The sequence below is a fragment of the Cardiocondyla obscurior genome, linkage group LG01, assembly GCF_019399895.1.
Source record: "Cardiocondyla obscurior isolate alpha-2009 linkage group LG01, Cobs3.1, whole genome shotgun sequence".
In the NCBI taxonomy this organism is placed as follows: Eukaryota; Metazoa; Arthropoda; class Insecta; order Hymenoptera; family Formicidae; genus Cardiocondyla; species Cardiocondyla obscurior.
In genome coordinates, this window is record NC_091864.1 from 1,890,384 (window position 1) to 1,909,854 (window position 19,471).

A 19,471-nucleotide genomic window follows, 5' to 3' on the forward strand; every position below is an offset into this window, starting at 1 on the left:
CGCCAGCCCTGCCAACCGTTCGGCGTTCTTCGCAAAAAATTTGCCGCGCGAGTTTCCACTCTTGTTCAAGCGACCGAATCTAACTCACGGTCTTCGAAAGAAAGGATGCCCGGCCTAACAAAATTCGTATCTTTTTCCTCTTCCTCCGTGTGGCTTTGCCTTCGCGGGAAGCGATCGGCGACGTTTCCTGGCTTCCCTAGAAAAACCTAAAAGACCTCTCCCGAGCGTCGAGAAATCAGAATGTCAGCCGTGCAGAATGATCGCGGGCGGAAATCTGCGTGGGATCGACAAAGCGTAATCCGAGTAATCCCAAAGTAATTTATTTGTTTCATTAAAAACTTAGACGTTGGAATGCGACTTCTACACGTGTGACGGGTATAATATGTAAAACTAAACGCTACGATATTCATATTTATAACTATATGCTTATTCCTTTACGATTCCTCACTGGTCAACGCAAATATATATCATGTATATGAGATAATAGAATAATAGCCGTTGTTGCGTACACGTATACATACGCACGTATTTGTGCGTATGTATACGCGTATTGTTCGCATAGCGATAATTAAACTCCTGATGGCGCTAACTACCGCGCGCTGTTCCTCCCTCCCGCTACATTGATTTTCTTTTACAAGCGAATGTTCGATCATCGAGTCGGAACAGGATGCGCACGCGAGACGCAGAGCGAGACAAGCTGAGAAAGAAGAAGAATCACATATTGTAAGTTGCACTCGTCATGAAATTCCTTCCTTTCAAATTTATAAATTAAAAACTGTGCCGTTCCGTTTGTAGGTACTTTTAAAAGTCGAAATAAAATGCAAACCACTCGCGCAATAAATTTATATTAATGAGATTTTTTTTTTTCAACACCAACATTTTCAAGTCTGCAAACTCTTCTTCCCCAAGTTTAAATTTTACTTATCCTCAAAAAGATTGAAACTCTCTCATTTAATATTCTTATTGCGAGTGTTATTTGCACTTTACTGGAAGTGTTTCAAATAATTATTAATTGATGAAGTGATATCAACTCTCTGGAAAGTATTCGAGAGAACCCTCCTCTAACTCTTCCTTTTTTCCCTTCTCAGGTTCGTGATTGGGTTCCTATCGTCGTTTGCACAGCGCATCGATCCCTTGCATCCTGTCCCTACGTTTCGTTTACATCCCGGTCCACTGTCGCATCTCGCGCCACACATACCGAGTGTCTACAGGTATATTTACAGAAATATACAGATTACAATTCCGCCTGGAGCGGAGAATTTCGGTGCACGAGTCTGCGGAGTCACTGCTTCTTTCGATCCCTCAGGATCACCGTCACGCCGTGAGCATGTCTATGATTTTTGCATAAGTCTTTTCTTCTTTTTTTTCTTTTACGTACGTCTAATTCTCTTTATACAATGCAGTGCGACGAACGGAGAACCTGAGGGATCGGCCGCTTGCATCAGCAATCAGGCGATTATCGAAACTGAAAGTACCTTCAGTGAGTTACGAAGATCGCGGTCTGCAGCAGAGATCGGAGGGAGTGAGAAAGAGAGAGTATAGCAAAACGGAATAAAGCCGATTAGAGTTCGTTTCTCTTTTCCGACGTGTAAGTATTGTAAAACGTACTCCTCGCTTACGTTTAAAAACTAATAAACTCTCTACATCTGTTAACGTTCGAGTCACGTTTTACAACAGAACATTAATTACGCGGGTCACACGGCGATTGCACATTTTTCGTTTAACTGATGCCGACAAGATTTTGTACATTTAACTAACAATGTAAATCTATCGACAAGGAAAAAACCCTACTCCCTAAACACGAAGGCCACGAGACGCTAAAATCGATATGCCTCAATTTATCAAGCCTATTCTTTTTAGCAGCACTTCGTTATCCGTTCTATATTGAAACTAAAGTAAGAGCATAGGCTCCTCGAAGAAAGGAGAATAAAAGAAAATTCTACAACGAAATAATTGCAGCTACAAAGAATAGTTCTATCGACGCAGGCCATCTCGTTTCTACTTCGAAAAGGAAGTTGGTGAATATTCCTTTCTCTTCTCTACGTAACTCTTGGCAACACTAAAAGGGCCGACTGCCAAGATATACATTCTTTTGATTTTTCAATCCTGCCCCTTTCTCTGCGGCACTTTTATCGACATAATTTTAAACTAAAAACTCAATTTTAACTTAAATTGTCCTCTATATGCTTGTTTAAAAAATTACGTCTGCCCTTCTAGTCTCAATCCAATCCTCTTTCATAATTTAACAAGTATTTTTCACTAACTCGTCAGTATATATTCTTGTTCTCTTAATTTAATACTCGCACTACAGTCGGGATTTTCGAAGAAAGTCTAGCCATGCCTTCGTTCAGCACGACGAGACTTCTCGACAGCCTACCTAATTTCAATATCTTACAGTTATTTACAGAGATATCTATTGTACAAGCTTTGTGAAAAAAAATCCTCGTCGTTGCTCTCTCTTTCTCTTTCTCTTCATCTCTCTTTTAGAAATTTGCGTGCGCGATAAGACGTTTTTAGGAGCGAAAGCAACACATCGATACGTTCGTGTTAGTCGTTGCTGATTAAATTTTACACACACTACATACACGCGCATATGCACATACATATACACGCACGCACGCACACATACTAAACCAAGATTTTCTTTATAGATCGGATAAATGATCGGTGGTTACCGTACAGCTTTTACTGCAACGAACAGAGCGAAGGCACCTTAAAATATCAAGTGGCGTATTCGGTTATCCAGCACCTATGAATATATATATATTAGCTTCACGTTACTGCTTCGAGTGATTAGTCCAGAAGAGTTTGGCTCAATCGTAAGGGTAAGAGTTCTATATTCTGACTCAAATTTAAAAAATTACCGATTGATCCCAGCCTCCCTCCCGTAAGGAGACATACAGATCATTCTGTTCTCGATTTAGTTTTTTTTTTTTGTCTCGCGGACGCACCAGTTAGTATTTCTCTTAAGTAATTATCCGCTTGTCGAATTTCGCGTACTTGGAATTTTTTTTTCACATTCGTACGAATTTTTCGTTTTTTTTTGTCTCTCATTTTTATTCGTCGGTTTTCAATCCGTCGAAAAACTCATTCGTCTCGAGCGACAATGCGTGAAAGTAAACTTTCAGAAAGAGTCTTTGGGATAGAAAAGTGTCTAAAAAGAGGTCTTGCTGTATGGCGAAAAGTTCGCTTTTAATGATCTCATTGGATCATCGCCGACTTTAGGCACCTACGATTCTATGGAACTAGAATTTATGCAATTTTACACACACTCCATCGTTACGCTCGAACGACTTTTTTTTTTTTTTACACGATTTTCTGCAGCCGCAGATTACTACAGACATCTGTTATCTGTGTACACTTTCGTCGTACTCTATTACCCAATAAATACATTTTTATTCTGTTCTTGGCTTTTGTACGCAAAAAAAAACTTTAAAAAAGGGAGGGAAGTTACTTTTTCCTGCTACAAACTTATCTATTCAGACGTGTCAATGCTACGACCAAAATCTGCGGTTTAACTATAATACGTATACAACTGAAAAGTAAACTAAATCTTTTTTATTTCTTGATTTACAAGTTTTTGTCTCTCTAAATTAAGAACGTAATGTGAAGGAACTAATATAAACGTAAAATGAAAATAAATCAGCTACATTAGCTCTAAAACGGGTTTACATGTATAACGAAAGCGTAACACAACGTATACGTTGACATTTTTAATGTCTCTCTTATATTAAAAACATAATAACGTATTTCGTGCTCTATGATGAACTTATAAAATAAAATATACGGTGAACAATATAATCATTATTGTGTACGGCCATGCAACGAAACATGTGGAGGAGTATTTAATAACGAAGAAAAAAAAAAAAGAAAGAAATGCAAACGTAAAACTCAATAAATATATACGAAATTTTATCTAGATTAAATAAAACCTGTTTCTTATCGTTTGAATGCAATAATCATTATTTTATCGACGTTTCTTTGAAATCGGCGATCGTTAAATAAATGTAAATCGAGTGTTTTTAGAATACTCTAATTTTATGATGAGATAAAGAAAATATCAGTAACGTTTGCGATGTAAAATCATTTTTATCTGCGAAGGCGACGAGTTTTTGTACATTTGTTAGTATGGTTGCCATGATTTTAGCAAAGAAAAAAAAGGAAAAAAAAAAGAAAAAAAGAAAAGAAGAAATTTTTCGACTAACTGAAATATATTACTTTATGTCCCTCATGAAAAGATCTAGGGATCGGCGATAACTAGCACTATCCACCAACTACCGCGTTAAGATATTCTTGATACTTAACTCTATTACTGGATAAGATAAACTCTCAACAGATAATAAGTGATATTATCAAGTCAGTAACTTTTCGCGACAATTTTGCAATGTGTATACCAAACGTAAAGTCGCGTGCAAAAATGTTTTTCTTATTCTATATATATTCAGTACCTTAATTCAAGTCAAGTTTCATGTAATGTACAAGATGTCTTATCTCTCAAGACATTATACAATATATGTGTGTGTATGTGTGAAATATAAATGAATATTTCAATTTTATGCGATATGCAGACCTCGTCTGCATATCGTATAAGATGCAAACATTCGGTAATAGCACAAATCATATAATCGTACTATTAAATAGTGTGAAAAAAAGAGTACGGCCGCATCAATTAAAATCGCGATCAAGTTTCCATAAGATGGACATGGCTTTACGTTAACACAGATTGGCCAATAAAAAATCATAAATAATTTACGCATAGAATAACGCATATAAATAACTTAAGCGAGCTTTCCGCGTGATGAGATATGATTCTCGGAAAAGGAAATAATATTTAAATCTATGTACAAGTACACAGCTCCGCGTTATGATAATTGGGATTAATTTTCACAATCACAAATTTGTACAAATTTCTCTTTCCTACGCCGCTCATATATTTGGTCGTCTATACTATAAATATTAATTTTTATTCTCTCAGCGGTGTACGAGAAGTCCGGATTTCTTTCGTAGCAAAATAATTTTTGCAATCCTGTATCAGAGGTGTATGTATACGTGTTGTATGTGTGTACGTGTATACATGTACTTTCTAAAGAACAATACTAGTTTCTCGTATTGTTAGCTTCTCCTTTCGAGACTAAGGCGGTATGCGTATGCGTGTTTAAATGTATATGTACGTGTATGTAATCGCGAGAAGAAGGATGAAGGTAGCAAACTCTTTCGATCAAGTAAAAGACTTCTATCTCTTGTCTTTGGATTGAAACACGGCGATCTCTACTTTAGGTAAAAGTACGTCTCCCGTGGTTTATAATTTATTCCCTCGTTTTTTGCACGTTTAAACGCGTGGGATAAGAATACGATTAGAATTCGCGCCCAAGTAAAACACCGGTTTTGCTCTGCCACTGGCAGATCCGCGTCTTTAACGAATAGATTGTATTACATTCGTAAAAACATCACCTTTTCACGTGGTCGACACAACAGTGTTCGTCGGCGACAAATGCGTTGGATTTGTCGTTGTTGCTGTCGTAATCGTCGTCGTCGTTGTCACCGTCGTCGTGCTTACCACGTTGGTCACCTGTGCACTCGATTCAAAGGTTCGTACGCTCGAGTCCTTATCTAAACAAGGTCTTTTTACCTCCTTGTGCTCACCGGATGAACTAGATTTCCTCTTGTGCTTCGAGCTCGAAGACGAGTGGGAACGACTCGACGTTATGTGGCTGTCTTTGTTGGTATTACTGCTGGACGATCTTTTCTCTGCATGCCTATGAGTGCAATTATGTTCACAATGACACTTCTTTCTCCTCTCCTCCGACTTTTTCTCGACGTTCTTCGAGCTCACTCGCTCTGATTTTTCGACAGGGTAATTATTTGATAATCCAGGAATACTCAATGCATCATCCTTGTTAGACTCTTCGGCAGCTTTAGGTTCAGATTTTCCATGAGTGGGACTCCGATGATGATGTCGGTCGTGCTTTCGCTCTCGTCTCTCATGATCTCTTCTCTTCTTGTGCCTTCGCTCATTACACTCCTTCTCATCCCTGCATCTACACTTAGATTTCGAATGTGCTGTGCTATGAGAGTCGGACGGCTTTGGCGAATTTTCATCGCTGCTGCCGTTTCTGCTGTTGCTGTGTCTTTCGTTTTCAGTAGACGGAGACGTAGAGGATGTTGCAGATGAAGAGGAATACGACGAGACACCAATTGTCGTTGACGTCGCTGCCGAAGTCTCGCTGCATGGATTACCGTCATTTGCAAAGTCACTGGGTTTTTCATTTTTTGCCCTCTCTTTCGCCTCGTCTTCTGCCATTTCAATCAGTGCCTTAACAGCATTTTCTGTCGCGCATTCCATTTTTAACGTAAATGCTAAAACAGTTTCCATTTCGAGTAAGTGACAGTATCTTTCTAATTTTGAGGGGTCATCTTTAAACCTTTGCTCGGCGATCTCGAAGCTTTCTTTGTGAATCTTTTCTAACACCTCTTTCGAAGCTTCCGAAACTTCAGCGCGCAGCGATTGGCACACCTCTTCAACGTCAGTCTTCGATTTGTAGATAGCTATCTCCAATGCTCTATCCACAACTTCAGTGGCGTACGTTTTAGCAACAATTTGTCGCTGCATCAATAAGTCTTCTTTAAGAACAATTGGCGAGGAATCTCCGTTTCCAGATGTGTCCACCGATGGAGACAATTCTGAGCCGCTCAATCGTCGCTTAGGTTCTTCTTTTAAGAATGACGAACTATCAAACTTGGAAACTATTCTCGTTTCTACTACACCGGTGACGTTTTCTTTATTCAATACACTTTTACTGGATCTTTCGTGATGACTGCAACGGTGTTCCAATTTATGACCGTTGCTATCATATTTTTTCTTCTTGCAAGAATGACAGATGTCGGAACTGCTACTGCCGCTACTGTATGTGTGATGATTACTCGATTTCTCGCTACTACGACGGCGATCTTTATGTTTCTTTTCAGATCTCTTCTCATCTCTTTTGTCGTTGCTCTGCTTTTGTTCGTTGGTTTCACTTTTGGACGATTTAGTGTTACCAAATGGATCCGATGACTGATTATCGCTACTGTCTTCTTTTCGTTTGAGCGATGAATGCTTGGAGTGATGTCGACTTTTACGATGCTTACCGTGTTGATCGGATTTCTTCAAATTACCCTGATATTCGGCCGCTCTTTCTTTCGCTTTTTCGAGAGAATCGATCGACAGTTTCTGCTCTAAACGTTGCCGATTTGTATTCTCTTTCTGTTCGTCGCCTATACCTACAGCTTCCAAAGGCTTTTTCTCTTTGATGCGATGTGCCGATTCATTTACTGTACGACTGTGTCTGATGCTCGTACTATGCTGCGATTCTGGATAATACTGTTTCAGTCTAATGTGCCAAGCAATGCTTGAGACAGCTGAAACCGTTCTGAATTGATGGATGATGTTGCGTGGTAGAAAATATATATCGTTGTCATAAAGATTTATCTTGGCGTAACGAACACCTTGTCGACGTAATTGATTTAGCTTTGCATCCTCCACCCATTGTACGCACTGCGATATCGGCGGCTCGTGCAAATCCAGCTGCAACTTCTCGACAAGTTCGGTAAAATCGCCCGCATAAAAAGCCACGACATCCTTTGTAATCCTATTATAATGAGATGGCTGGCCGCCGTGGACAGCTTTCAGCACACCAACTGCCGCTGTAGTCATTCTATCCAATCCATGACCGACGTGATCGGCATGTGCCTTTGTACGATCCTCGAACATGTACTCTCGAGCTTCGCTAAGCCGTGGTAAATACTGCAAATTTCGCAACTCATTAATGCCCGTCCTGCGTCGTTTATATGGACTTTTATTAATGTCGGCCGTTGGTACTAGCTGTTCGCCCGGTCGGATCCACAAAATAGGGCCGTCATTTGATTCTTGCGGCGTATCCATCTTTACGACGGACAGAGGTCCCCAAGGCATTGTCTAAAATACGACATAATTACATTAGAAAATGCACATTAACACATATGTGAATTTGCAATGTATTTACTTACCATTTTTAGAAATGGATTCTCCTCTAATTTTTGCAATAAATCCGGAAAATATCCCCCAACTTCTTCATGAACAGTGCCCACCAAACTTATTTGATGCAATGGCCCGTATCTAATAGTACCGTTGCTATAAGCTTTACAAACTTGGTCTTTGTATTGAGCCATTGTAGTCGTTTCTATATCACTGTTTCTACCCAATACTCCGTTTTTTACAGTCAACGTGGGATAATTAATTGCCATATAATCCAATAGATCAGGTAAATATGCAGCTGCATTATGTACTATACCCATAACATGATGAGCATTTCCATTTTCATCTTCACCGAAAACCACCTAAAAAATAAAAATCTCCGAGTTAAATATAAAATTAAATAATCTATGATGAAATTAAAATCGCATACAATACAAAGCTATTTCAATTATTTCATTAATTAAAGCTATATAAATGTTATAATAATATAAGAATATTATTATAACATTTACATACCTTGAAGTACTCCTGTGCCAATTCTTGCATTTGTTCATTCGTTAAAGTACCAATTTCATCCTGAAACATATGGACAACTGTCGCACCGCCATTAGGATACGTTTCTATATGGATGAATTTTTTGTACTTTAGGCCTTCCAACAATTCTTTTTTTGTCACTGGATTGCTTAGCATTTTGTAGTTTTTTGTTTGTAGATTTAACCTTAGATTTTCATTAACTGATTTCGAAAAGGGAAGAACCTTGCTACTTAACGAAGATAAAACATGACGATCTCGTTTGCACTGTACACCAATGCTCGCTCGTTTTATTCCTTTGCGTTTGTGACATCGTGAACAATATCGTCTGTCTTCCTTTGAGCGTTTCTCTCTCGAAGACGAATAGGATTTTGAATGTGAACTGGAAGCTGGATTAGCACTGGAATCTGTAGATTTATCTTGAGACGCTGTTGCTAATTCTGTTTTGTGCGATTCTATCGCCGAATAATGACCTTCCGCCCATTCAGATTTTTTAAGTTCTTCCGACTCTATAGGTTCTTTCTTAATCTCAATAGGCTCTATTATTTCTCCTCCGTTTGTAATGTCTTCCTTTGCAGAATCTTGTTTGGCTGGTTCTATTTCTGTAGTGCCAATTTGTAAATCGCTCAAGTTTTTCGGTGACGAACAAAACAGATTTTCATTTACTTTATCTATACGTGTGGTTGTATTGTCTGTGTTTTCTTCGTTATATTTTGCCGTGTCCATAATAACTGTGGAATTTGCAGACATCATGTCTATGGGAAATGTTGTATCTGGACTATGGGGATGAGGACTAATAGAAACTCTTGGTGGATAGTCAGGACTCCTAGGACTGCTAATAACTTCGCCATTACTTTGTGGACTCTCTCCTAACTGTGGTGTATTATTGGAGAAATTCACGCATCCTTCTAATTTCGCTTTTGTAGATAGCATGTGTACCTCTCCAGATAACATTGTGTCGTTGTTACATGTGGAATCGGTCTAAACAGGAAATAAAATTATCAGATAAAGATTACTTTGATGATATTATTTCAACAGTAAAAAAATCTTGTCAATGTAAAATAAAATAATAAAAAAATATTTTATAAAATTGATACATACATGTGAAGTGTGTTCAACTGCTTCCTTTGCAGTTTTTACTACATCATTGTTGCAATGATCTGAACTTCCTGCATAACATAAATTTTATTAAATATGATGTATTAATTTTATTATAAATTATCTGTCTATTTTATAACTTTTATATAACATATAATCAGAATAGCATAATTTTTTATGAAAGTGATTAACTAATTTATTGTTATTTTATTTCAAACTAATAGTAAATCAAAAATATATAATTGAATTTTAACACAGATAATTATTATAATAAAAATTACATAATAATTATTTTAGTTTGTTCTAGTGTTAATTCCATAAAAAAAAGCTTTACATACTTTCTGTACATTAGCAAAAATATATAGAAATATATTTTTATTTTATCTAGACTTTGCACATTTTAAATAGATGTAAAATAATAAATATAAATTATTAAAATTTTTTTAAATCTAAATTTTATAAATATTCTTTGGTAGCAATGTTTCAACAATTATATACATGCCATGCAAGCCATAAAATCTAACTCATTGTAGTGATATTTTTATCTATACATTCTATGTATGTGTTAGAGCAATGGAATGCAGAATTGCAGTTAGCTGTCAGCCTATTGGGACAAGTGCATCCTAACATCGCGAGAGATTCGGATATCAAAGAAATGAGGATCTGTCGCTTGAAAGCATCTTACGAGAGGCTACGTGCGGTGGTGAACGTAACGGGCGAAAATTACCGTCTGGCTCTCCCGGAAGACAAGCGGCGCCGTCCAGGTCATCACCATGGTGAGACATGCTGCGCCGCTGGGGAAACGGCTGCTGGGCCTCGCTGTCGGACTTATTGCTCGCGACCGGTTCGGCCACATCACCAGACGGGCCCGCGCGGCCCGTGTCTCTCCGTAACGCGTGCTCTTCCGTGTTGCCGTGAAATGGTGACGCCGCGGGGAGACCCGTGGGCGTCCTCGGCGTGTCGCGCGTGGATTTGTACGCGCGGCCGTCCGTCTCGTCGACGACGGTGCGCGACGTGGTCCCGGGTGGCGCGGCGCGTCCTGCTTTGCTCCCGGCGTACTCGATCACTCGCTGACTCGTATTATTTACATCACATCCTACGTTTGACACGATACCCGCACCGTCCTCGGATGCCATCTTGATTCCGTGAGCGACATATCCCGGACGCGGCGATACTACGCGATCGCCGATTGGTGAAGGCGCTCGCCGCCGGCGGCGCGCATCGCCCGTTATTCGCCCACGCCAACGTCATCGAGTAGGGATCACGCCAGTAAACGATTCGGTATCATCGGCACGAGAGACATTTTTATCCGCCGAAGTCTTCGGTCTTCTGAAATTTCTCGACTTTTCTGCGAAGAAAACTCGTTGATTCTTCATCGCCTCATCGGCGACACGCCGCGACCGGCACACCGTCGAGGATGAAAATGCATCGCAATGCAAAACGCTCGTGCAGTTAAATATCTTCGTACGTTGACGCGCTTGGTTCAAGATTTCAAAATTCAAGTATTGAAATAAAGAAGTAGAATTTGTTCGGCCTTATCACTTCTAGTCAGTTCTTATTTGAAGATCATAGGTTTGTTCTTTCCAACTGAAATATAAAATCTGACTATGAATACCGGCCTTAGGGTGCGTTCAGAGAAAACGCTAACGCTATCAACTTCATTCACAGAGCCGACAGCGGGATAATGGTAGCGTTCTCTTCGAACGCATCCTTAAACCTTAAATGATATGGATTTAATTCGGCGTCTCGTTTTTCTCGCGTACTTGGCGGTCGTCGCCGCGGGTTCCGTATTTGCTCAGGATATTCTAGGATGCGGCGGCTTCCTGAAAAGCCACGCCGACATTGACTTCACGAAAGTACACGTGAAACTGTGAGTGTCTGCTCCGACGAGAGGTTATCGGAGCATTACACGTCAACGTTTTAATTGAATTTTATGAAATAAATTTATTAGGTACACGAAGACTGGCAGTCTGAAGGACCAGACCGAGTGTGCGCCCAACACCGGCTATTATTTCTTACCTCTGTATGACAAGGGTGAATATGTGCTGAAAGTAAGTTGGAAAGATGCACCATCATTATCATGTCGCTTATTAAATAGTATGCGCTATTTGAGAAAATTGTCATTTTTATGTAGCGTAAATATATTAATTTATTACTAATTATTTATGTCGCTTTAAATAATTATGACGTTTTAACGTTGTCTTTTAGTACACATTTGTAAAATGTTTTTTTTTTTAATTTATATTATTTAAAAGTTTACGAAAAGCTAAAGACGTTTTCTGTATTTTGATATATTAGGTTGATCCTCCCAGAGGATGGAGCTTTGAGCCTACAGAGGTAACATTAAATGTAGATGGTGTCACAGATGACTGCAGCCAGGGAAAGGATATTAACTTTACATTCAAAGGATTTGGTATTACAGGGCGTGTGAGTAATAAACTTTTTTTTGCTTCTTATTTAAAATTATTTATACTGATGAAAATTACGATTTAATGTTGATAATTTAACAGTTATTATATTTAAGTGTTACTAAATTAATATAAATTATTATTTTAGGTGATTAGTTTAGGTACTGATTCTGGTCCTAAAGGAGTAACTGTTTCCTTGTATTCAGAAGTTGTATTCAGCAGTGAACAAGTTCCCATTAAATCAATGTTAACTGCAGAAGGTGGGATATTTTATTTTACTCCCATTCAGCCTGGAAAATATATTCTTGTTGCACAGCATTCAAAGTAAGTGTACAATCTGATTCTCAATAAATTAATTTTAAGTGAATGGTAACAGTATAATTACATTTTTTTAGATGGTCAATTAAAAAAAATAAAATTGAAGTAACTGTTCAAGAAGGAAACACAGAGCTTGCAGACGGTAGTTTAGTAGTATCAGGATATGATGTCAGTGGCAAAGTCACCAATGAGGATGAACCGGTGGCTGGTGTATCCCTTCTCCTTTATGGCGTATGATTTAATTTTTTATTACTAATAAATTTTTTTAATGCAATTATATGTATATATGTAGAATAAAATATTTTGTTTTACAGAATGGCGTTGCCGAAAACTGTGAGCTTCCTCCTGACGAAAAAAGTTTTGAATCGACGGTTGAAACGGCACCGCTTTGCGTTGTGACTTCGGACAATACCGGTAGATTTATATTCTCCAGTTTATCATCTGGCGATTACAAGATAGTGCCTTGGTATAGTCGCAAGACAATCTACAGCATTCTTCCACAGGTTTTATCTTTCAAAGTTACTCACACCAGCGTAGTTCTCACTGAAGATTTTGAAGTAATTGGCTTCACAGTTAGTGGTCTTGTGCGTAGTTCTGCGAATGGACATCCTTTACAAGGAGCAAAGATATTCTTGTCGCAGAAAGAAGTTGCGAAAAAAGCTATTACAGATAAGGATGGAAAATATGTACTGGAGAATATGAAAGCCGGCCAATATATACTTAAAGCAGAATCCCGTACGTAAAACTTTACAACACTAGATACTGTAAAGCGCGCGCGTTATATATTATTTATTTTTTCTTAAAGAAAACTTTTCACATTTTGTAATCGTAGCGGATTTCTCGGTTGTGTGAGGTAGCGGCTATTGCAAAAGGTGATCGTACCACCAACTTATTCTTTTTAAACTTCTGATACTTTCCCGAACGTTTCTAGATACTCGGCGCCGTGAAACCCCATGATTGACGAATTTGTCATTTTATTTAATTTTAATTTCTCGGTTATTTATATAGCCGCATGATTAAATTACCGTTTTTTTTTATTATTATCGAGGATCAGATTGTTAATGTATTTTTTAATAACATTAAGCATTACGAAACGTAAATCTTTAAAATATTTATATCGACAAATTATTCATTTTTTTTTAGCAAATGTACAATTTGGTGATAAAACTGTGAAAATATCTTCTACTTCGCCTGAACTTCCGGTGATGATACCCTCAGCATATAAAGTTTCGGGAAAAGTAACTTTGTCGGCGAAAGGAACGCTACACTTTCGCCGATTATCAATTCAAAATACGGCTGCTACGTTCTATAAGGAACTCAACACCAACGAAAAAACGGGAGAATACTCAGTGTATCTCGCACCAGATAAATATCAATTAAGCGTAATTGTAAGCACTGAAGAAAAAACAAAAGGCTTACAGTGAGTAACAAGTGTAAAAATTAATTAAAATATATATTCATATTTATAAAATTGTAAGAAAGTTATAGAATATAAGGGTTTTATTATATTTTTAGATTTTATCCACTGCAACAAACGATTGATGTGACGTCTCAACCAATTATTAATGTCAACTTCTTGCAATTAAAAGCTACATTAACAGGAACAGTACATTGTTTACCAGGAACGGATTGCAGTCAGGTCTCTGTTACTTTGAAAATACTCGATGGAGTTACAATAAAGACGGTACAAGCTAAAGGTGTGCTGATATAAATGCTACTTATCATTAATTGAATCTTTTTATTAGTGTAACTTAAACTGCAATAACAAATATGGTTTTATAAAATAAAGTAATTTTTTAAATAATGCATTTGCAGTAAGTTTAGAAATTAATTTGATTTTAAGCAACGTAAAATATTTATACCTATTTGTTATTGCAGTATTGCCTATTTAGTTTAATACGATACTACTGTTTCTGTCTGTGAAGTTGTTTTCCATTACTTAGATGGTCAATATCAGTTCACGGATATACTACCTGGCCACTACGAGATTTTCATTGACAATGATGTGTTTTGCTGGGAAAATCCTAGTTACAGGATCTCAATAACGTCCGAACGCGCCGAAGTGCCGCCGTTTAAGCATACCGGTTTCTCCATCACTTTCATATCTTCTCACGAGACGGCCGTAGAGTACTTTGAGCCTAATAATACGAAATTAATAACTCTGCCTTTGAATAAAGGTAGCATGAGACACTGTGTGCCTAAATCTGGAGCATATACTTTTATCCCGAAGGGTTGTCATGTGTATGAAAATTCCTCTTATACTTGGGACACGAATAATGTCTCCCCGATCTTATTACATTCTACCGAACACACTCATAAAGGCAGTATTATAAGTTTAAGCGTGCAAAATAATATCAAAGTAAAAATCGAAGACTCAAATGACAGTGTTACGTAAGTAATATCTTTTGAGAAAAATACTTTACTTATATTTTATCAAACGAATGGAACGTCTTAATTATTTGAGATGTATAAAAATATATACATGCGTATCTTTTTTTATTAATATATTTTTTAATAGAATTGGTCCACTGAAACATATTAAAAAAGATAATGTGTACAAATACGAGTTTGAATTCAAGGCAAAAACGGATAATATGTACACTATTACTCCGTTATCGGACATTCTACTTTTTAATCCACCATCTCTGAAAGTCTTTGGTGTAAATGATTGCCATAATGATATTGCAAGTTTTGCCAGTGATTTAGGAAAGGTACGTAACTATTATTGTATAAATATATTAATATTATTAAAGCAAAAATATAATTAGATTATAGCCGGACATATTTCACCACCGTTGGAAGGTGTAACCGTACGAATAATTAGAAAAGATGAAGAGTCTTCAATTCATACTTTAGTTACGCAAAAAGATGGGATTTACAGTGTTGGACCTTTGGATAAAAAAATCGATTATAGGTATATATCGGTAATACATAGATTATTATCATGACAATTATTAGGAATTAATAAATGTCTGCTATTAGTGTTACAGCTGAAAAAGAAGGTTTTGTAATTACTGGGCCTGATGCTAAAGGAGTTTTCTTTGCTCATAAATTGGCCGAGATTATCGTGCAAGTTTCTGATCAAGCTGATAAATCTTCATTACAGGTAATTTGACAAATAAAATATTAACGCAAAAAAAAATTTAACACTTTGTTATTTTGCAGGGTGTACTTCTGTCTTTGTCTGGTGGTCAAAATTATCGTAAGAACAGTATAACCAGCGAAGACGGAATATTTATATTTAATTCGTTATCACCGGGCGAATATTATCTACGACCCATGATGAAGGAATACCGCTTTGATCCACCGTCAAAAATGATCAATGTCATGGAAGGAGCGACCGTCAATGTGAATGTATTCGGTAACAGAGTTGCCTATAGTGCTTACGGATCTGTTACATCTTTGAATGGAGAACCGGAAGTGGGTTTGCTAGTCGAGGTTCAGGGTGAAAATAATTGCTCCAACCTCCAAGAGGAAGCTACGACCGAGGAGAACGGTACCTTCAGGATTCGCGGTCTTCAACCCAAAGTAAGTATTATCTTAATAATATATTTTAAGCAAAAAATATGCCAAAGTGATTTTAATTGCTTGATACCGATTATAACGTGACGGATTAATTAATTTTGCAGTGCGCCTATGTTTTCCGTCTAAAACCGAATGTGGAAAGTAACGCTCATATACAACATACGATTCCTGCCACTTTACACATAACTTCGGAGTCGGTGCAGCCAGTGGAAGATGTTCGTAATTTGCGCCTAATTGCCTTCCATCCGATCTCGCGCACGGACGTCTCAGTGCACGTCACATCCTCCCAACCGGAGCACTATCGCACGATCAAAATAAAGTTGTGTCGAGAGGATGCTCCTGACTCACCGGTACACGTTTCTAAATTAGATATGCATCAATTCACTAACAAGAACGCCGACAATTACAACGCTGGATTTTTGGTTCATTTTCCACCGTTGCAAGCTGACGGCAGAAAGTATTTTGTTCAATTGGAATCATCGTTATCTCAGGCCGTGCACAAATATCGCACTATGCCGGTCTACTTCGAGGCAAACTCGTCGTTTAAATACGTCAAGTTGGCATTTAACGCAGAACGGAAAGTCGATCAGGGTGAAATGAATCAGACATCGGTAATCGCACTGCCGTTTATCATGCTAGTCGCGCTGGCGTTTCTCAATCGCGATAAGCTTTGGATCTGGTTGAACGCGCTAGTAGAGAGACGTTCTAAACCCGTGCCGAGCTCCAGAACGCCTGTCCAAGCCATTCCCATTGATCCCAGAGCGGATGACATCATAGTCGAACAAATAATGAATATTAATAAGAGGAAAACGAAACCACGAAAAGTATAGATCTTATTATTATCATTTACACAGTGAGACTTATTCGTAATGATGTCAACAGTCTGTCAAAAATGTACAGGAAGGATTGTTGAAGAACTGTCACAATAGGTATGTATTCTCTTAAACGTAAATGAATCATTTATATGTATGTCAAAAGCACTAATAATGTGATTAAACGTAAAACGTATAGATGTATAAGATATGATGCACTGACATGGGCACTATGTCGATTGCATCTAATGCGTAAATCGTGATATGACTGTTACATAAAATAAGATGTACATACAAAAATTGCTGTTATATTCATAAAGTTGTTATTATAAATCTTCTTGCAAATAATATATACAATTCTTATTCTTTCAACGAGATGCTTTATTTCGTAAATAAATATAACAACGAGAAAAAGACAACGAATACCTAGTCATTTTATTTTCAGTTTTATGTTAAATTTAACAAACAGTACTTCACGATTTTATTTGCACTTATTTACGTGGATCTATTTTATCTTAGATAACGAAATACGCCTGAAAAGAAATATAATAAGACATATAACATAACGCATTAAAATTACCATATTAATTGGTATATTAATTATATACTTACCACAGGATTTGCTTTGTACATGCATTGGTTGAAAATCATAGCTATTTCGCACTTATCGCTACCCCCTAAAAACAAATTATAATTATATAATATGTGAAATATTTATAATCAATATAGCGAAAATAATTACTTATAATGTAATTCTTGTGCAAATGTAATTTTTATGTAACATCAAAATCAATATTATTATTTTAACAAACTGATACTTGCCAGTATTACGACATTGGTCTAACATCTCTACTCCAATATGTCTATATGCTTGCGGCAACATCTTGGCCATGAGTTTGAGGTTTAATTTACCATCTTTTTTCATCTACACAAAAGGAAAAGTTAAAAATTTAGCGATTTGGTTTTAATCATTATATCTTCGTTTAAAACGAAAAGAAATTTACCACTCCTCCTTTTTCCATCACACATTTAAAATAGCACGCTAATTTTTCGCCAGAAAAATCACCTACATCTGCCGCCTCTAGCTCCGCTGTAGTTAAAATCATTTTTATCATTATTAAATACTTAGAAAATTTAATTTAAGCTAATGCCATTAATGCGACACATTGAGAAACGTACCATTTGTTGCGCCAGTTTCACCGATGCACTTTTTTCGTATGTTTCCAGCTAATTTCCTTAACTCTGCATGAAGAGTAGTCCAATCTATATCCTACAAAATTATATCAGTAATTTTACAAATCCTTTAATTTTATCGTATTTGTACTCACTTCATCATTAGCGGCATTGGCGACGACGAACTGCGTGAAGACTAAGCAGGCACAGATGAGAATTAAGCTTTCTTTTGCCATTTCTCGCATTTCTCACGAGCAACAAATTTAATCGAAAAACATTTACTTGACCATCTAGAATGACTAGTGCGCGGTCGCGCTGAATCAACGAGAATTTATTAGAGTCTGGGGAACAAAGTGGGAGATAATTAATGAGCTGGCAAAGACAAAAATCAACTATCTGCAAATTACACAAATATATATTGCGTCGGAAGTAGGATAAGCGGAATTTTTAGTACCAGATTCAGAGCGCAAATTTCGAGTGTCACAGTCACATTATATTCTTTAAAATATATTCTGAAAGCACTTTGAAGTGCTCTTTGCAAATCTGTACCGTATGACGTGTAAAACAATTTAAAAAATACTTGTCTCGTCACAAAAGTCTAAAACTTTTTTTTATAGACTCTCAGAAAATGTAAAACAGGAATTGGGGTAGGAATAAAATTATTTAAACCACCGGAAAAAGAAAATTGGTATGATACTTTGTGCGACAGTTTAAATTTTGCTTGCGGTCGTAAACGAGAAACATGACGGCAAACAAACGTATATCAGTAACATACAGTGTACGTAATAAATGACTGTAATTATACAATGTATCTAAGCTATTTCCCAAGTAACAATCGCACGGTAATTCCTTCCGCGTTCCATAGTCTGCAATTTCAAATTTGAAAATTGCACACTTAGACGTCGAACTTAAGCACTATAACTACGTACGCCAGCTGACAAATGAAATGTTTTAATCTTTTAATTATAAGCCGCGGTAATCTTGCGTGTTGTATAACTTCTCGTTATAAGATCGTGCAACCGGAGTTCCACAATTGAATAATCATACTGTCGCAAGATTTACATTGAGTCTAAAAAATTAAATCGTAGAGATTGCTGTTCTATTTTTCTAAAATATAGGCTGAGTCAGAAGACGCAGAGGCGCTTTAAAGTTTTATAAAAAAAAACCTTTTCTTAAATTAATTTAATTATTGAAGGCTAATAAAAAATTAGCGAAAGAGTTAACAATACGATCAATATATTGAAATACATGAGTTTTATTTTTTAAATTAGCAAAACACTCCTCATTTCGATGGGAAAGCTGGCGTCGTGTTATAACGTAATGCTTTTTCACTTAACACGCACGAGCCGCGGCGCTATTTCTGCTCTGCGATCGTCACAAAAGACTCGTTTGCGAATAAACGTTTCAAGTGTATTATAGTTGTAAATCTCTCCATCCGTTGCGTTCGATCATCAAATGTGACCTCAACTGGCAATTGGATCGTTCTGCTGCAATTTGCGATATCAAATTAGGCCTACACGTGAGAGCGCAATCAATTTATCTAGCAATCATATCGATAGAAACAATTTATACAAATAATGTCTTCTTTGAATAAGAAAAACTTCGAGATCATA

The 19,471-nt window shown here is 37.1% G+C and overlaps 3 protein-coding genes across 4 annotated transcripts; 1 reads left to right on the forward strand and 2 right to left on the reverse strand.

The window, feature by feature from the left end:
• Positions 1-304: 304 nt before the first annotated feature.
• On the reverse strand, positions 305-10,794 carry LOC139113088 (uncharacterized). The gene is made up of 5 exons (XM_070673975.1): positions 10,350-10,794; positions 9,626-9,693; positions 8,510-9,505; positions 8,026-8,355; positions 305-7,954 (listed from the first exon to the last, which is right to left on the reverse strand). Exons 1-5 carry the CDS (start codon positions 10,756-10,758, stop codon positions 5,456-5,458), a joined length of 4,302 nt encoding a protein of 1,433 aa, XP_070530076.1. The 5' UTR covers positions 10,759-10,794; the 3' UTR covers positions 305-5,455.
• A 499-nt stretch (positions 10,795-11,293) lies between these two features.
• LOC139106160 (BOS complex subunit NOMO3) lies at positions 11,294-17,033 on the forward strand. 2 transcript variants are annotated; one of them, XM_070662722.1, is made up of 14 exons: positions 11,294-11,492; positions 11,574-11,673; positions 11,921-12,049; positions 12,179-12,354; positions 12,426-12,579; positions 12,663-13,083; positions 13,492-13,768; positions 13,864-14,045; positions 14,274-14,739; positions 14,867-15,059; positions 15,117-15,262; positions 15,331-15,454; positions 15,514-15,876; positions 15,978-17,033. In XM_070662722.1, the coding sequence occupies exons 1-14, from the start codon at positions 11,350-11,352 to the stop codon at positions 16,701-16,703; spliced, it is 3,600 nt and encodes a 1,199-aa protein (XP_070518823.1). In that variant the 5' UTR covers positions 11,294-11,349; the 3' UTR covers positions 16,704-17,033. The 2 variants fall into 2 exon arrangements, with proteins under 2 accessions (XP_070518823.1, XP_070518828.1); XM_070662727.1 differs by having other exon boundaries at positions 14,292-14,739.
• A 66-nt stretch (positions 17,034-17,099) lies between these two features.
• Obp11 (odorant binding protein 11) lies at positions 17,100-19,459 on the reverse strand. Its single transcript, XM_070662789.1, has 7 exons — positions 19,202-19,459; positions 18,014-18,199; positions 17,865-17,955; positions 17,690-17,775; positions 17,508-17,610; positions 17,298-17,362; positions 17,100-17,218 (listed from the first exon to the last, which is right to left on the reverse strand). Exons 2-7 carry the CDS (start codon positions 18,101-18,103, stop codon positions 17,201-17,203), a joined length of 453 nt encoding a protein of 150 aa, XP_070518890.1. The 5' UTR covers positions 18,104-18,199; positions 19,202-19,459; the 3' UTR covers positions 17,100-17,200.
• Positions 19,460-19,471: the final 12 nt, after the last annotated feature.

Coding starts and splice junctions, on each gene's coding strand:
- LOC139113088 (XM_070673975.1), bottom strand. CDS start 10,758: ATGGCATCCGAGGACGGTGCGGGTATCGTGTCAAACGTAGGATGTGAT. Junction 9,694..10,349: donor TCTTCCGGGAGAGCCAGACG/GTAATTTTCGCC, acceptor TATGTTATGCAG/GAAGTTCAGATCATTGCAAC. Junction 8,356..8,509: donor TGGCACAGGAGTACTTCAAG/GTATGTAAATGT, acceptor TTTATTTTTTAG/GTGGTTTTCGGTGAAGATGA.
- Obp11 (XM_070662789.1), bottom strand. CDS start 18,103: ATGCGAGAAATGGCAAAAGAAAGCTTAATTCTCATCTGTGCCTGCTTA. Junction 17,776..17,864: donor TGAAACTGGCGCAACAAATG/GTACGTTTCTCA, acceptor TTTTAACTACAG/CGGAGCTAGAGGCGGCAGAT. Junction 17,363..17,507: donor AGACCAATGTCGTAATACTG/GCAAGTATCAGT, acceptor ATTTGTTTTTAG/GGGGTAGCGATAAGTGCGAA.
- LOC139106160 (XM_070662722.1), top strand. CDS start 11,350: ATGGATTTAATTCGGCGTCTCGTTTTTCTCGCGTACTTGGCGGTCGTC. Junction 13,084..13,491: donor TATACTTAAAGCAGAATCCC/GTACGTAAAACT, acceptor ATTTTTTTTTAG/CAAATGTACAATTTGGTGAT. Junction 15,455..15,513: donor CTGATAAATCTTCATTACAG/GTAATTTGACAA, acceptor GTTATTTTGCAG/GGTGTACTTCTGTCTTTGTC.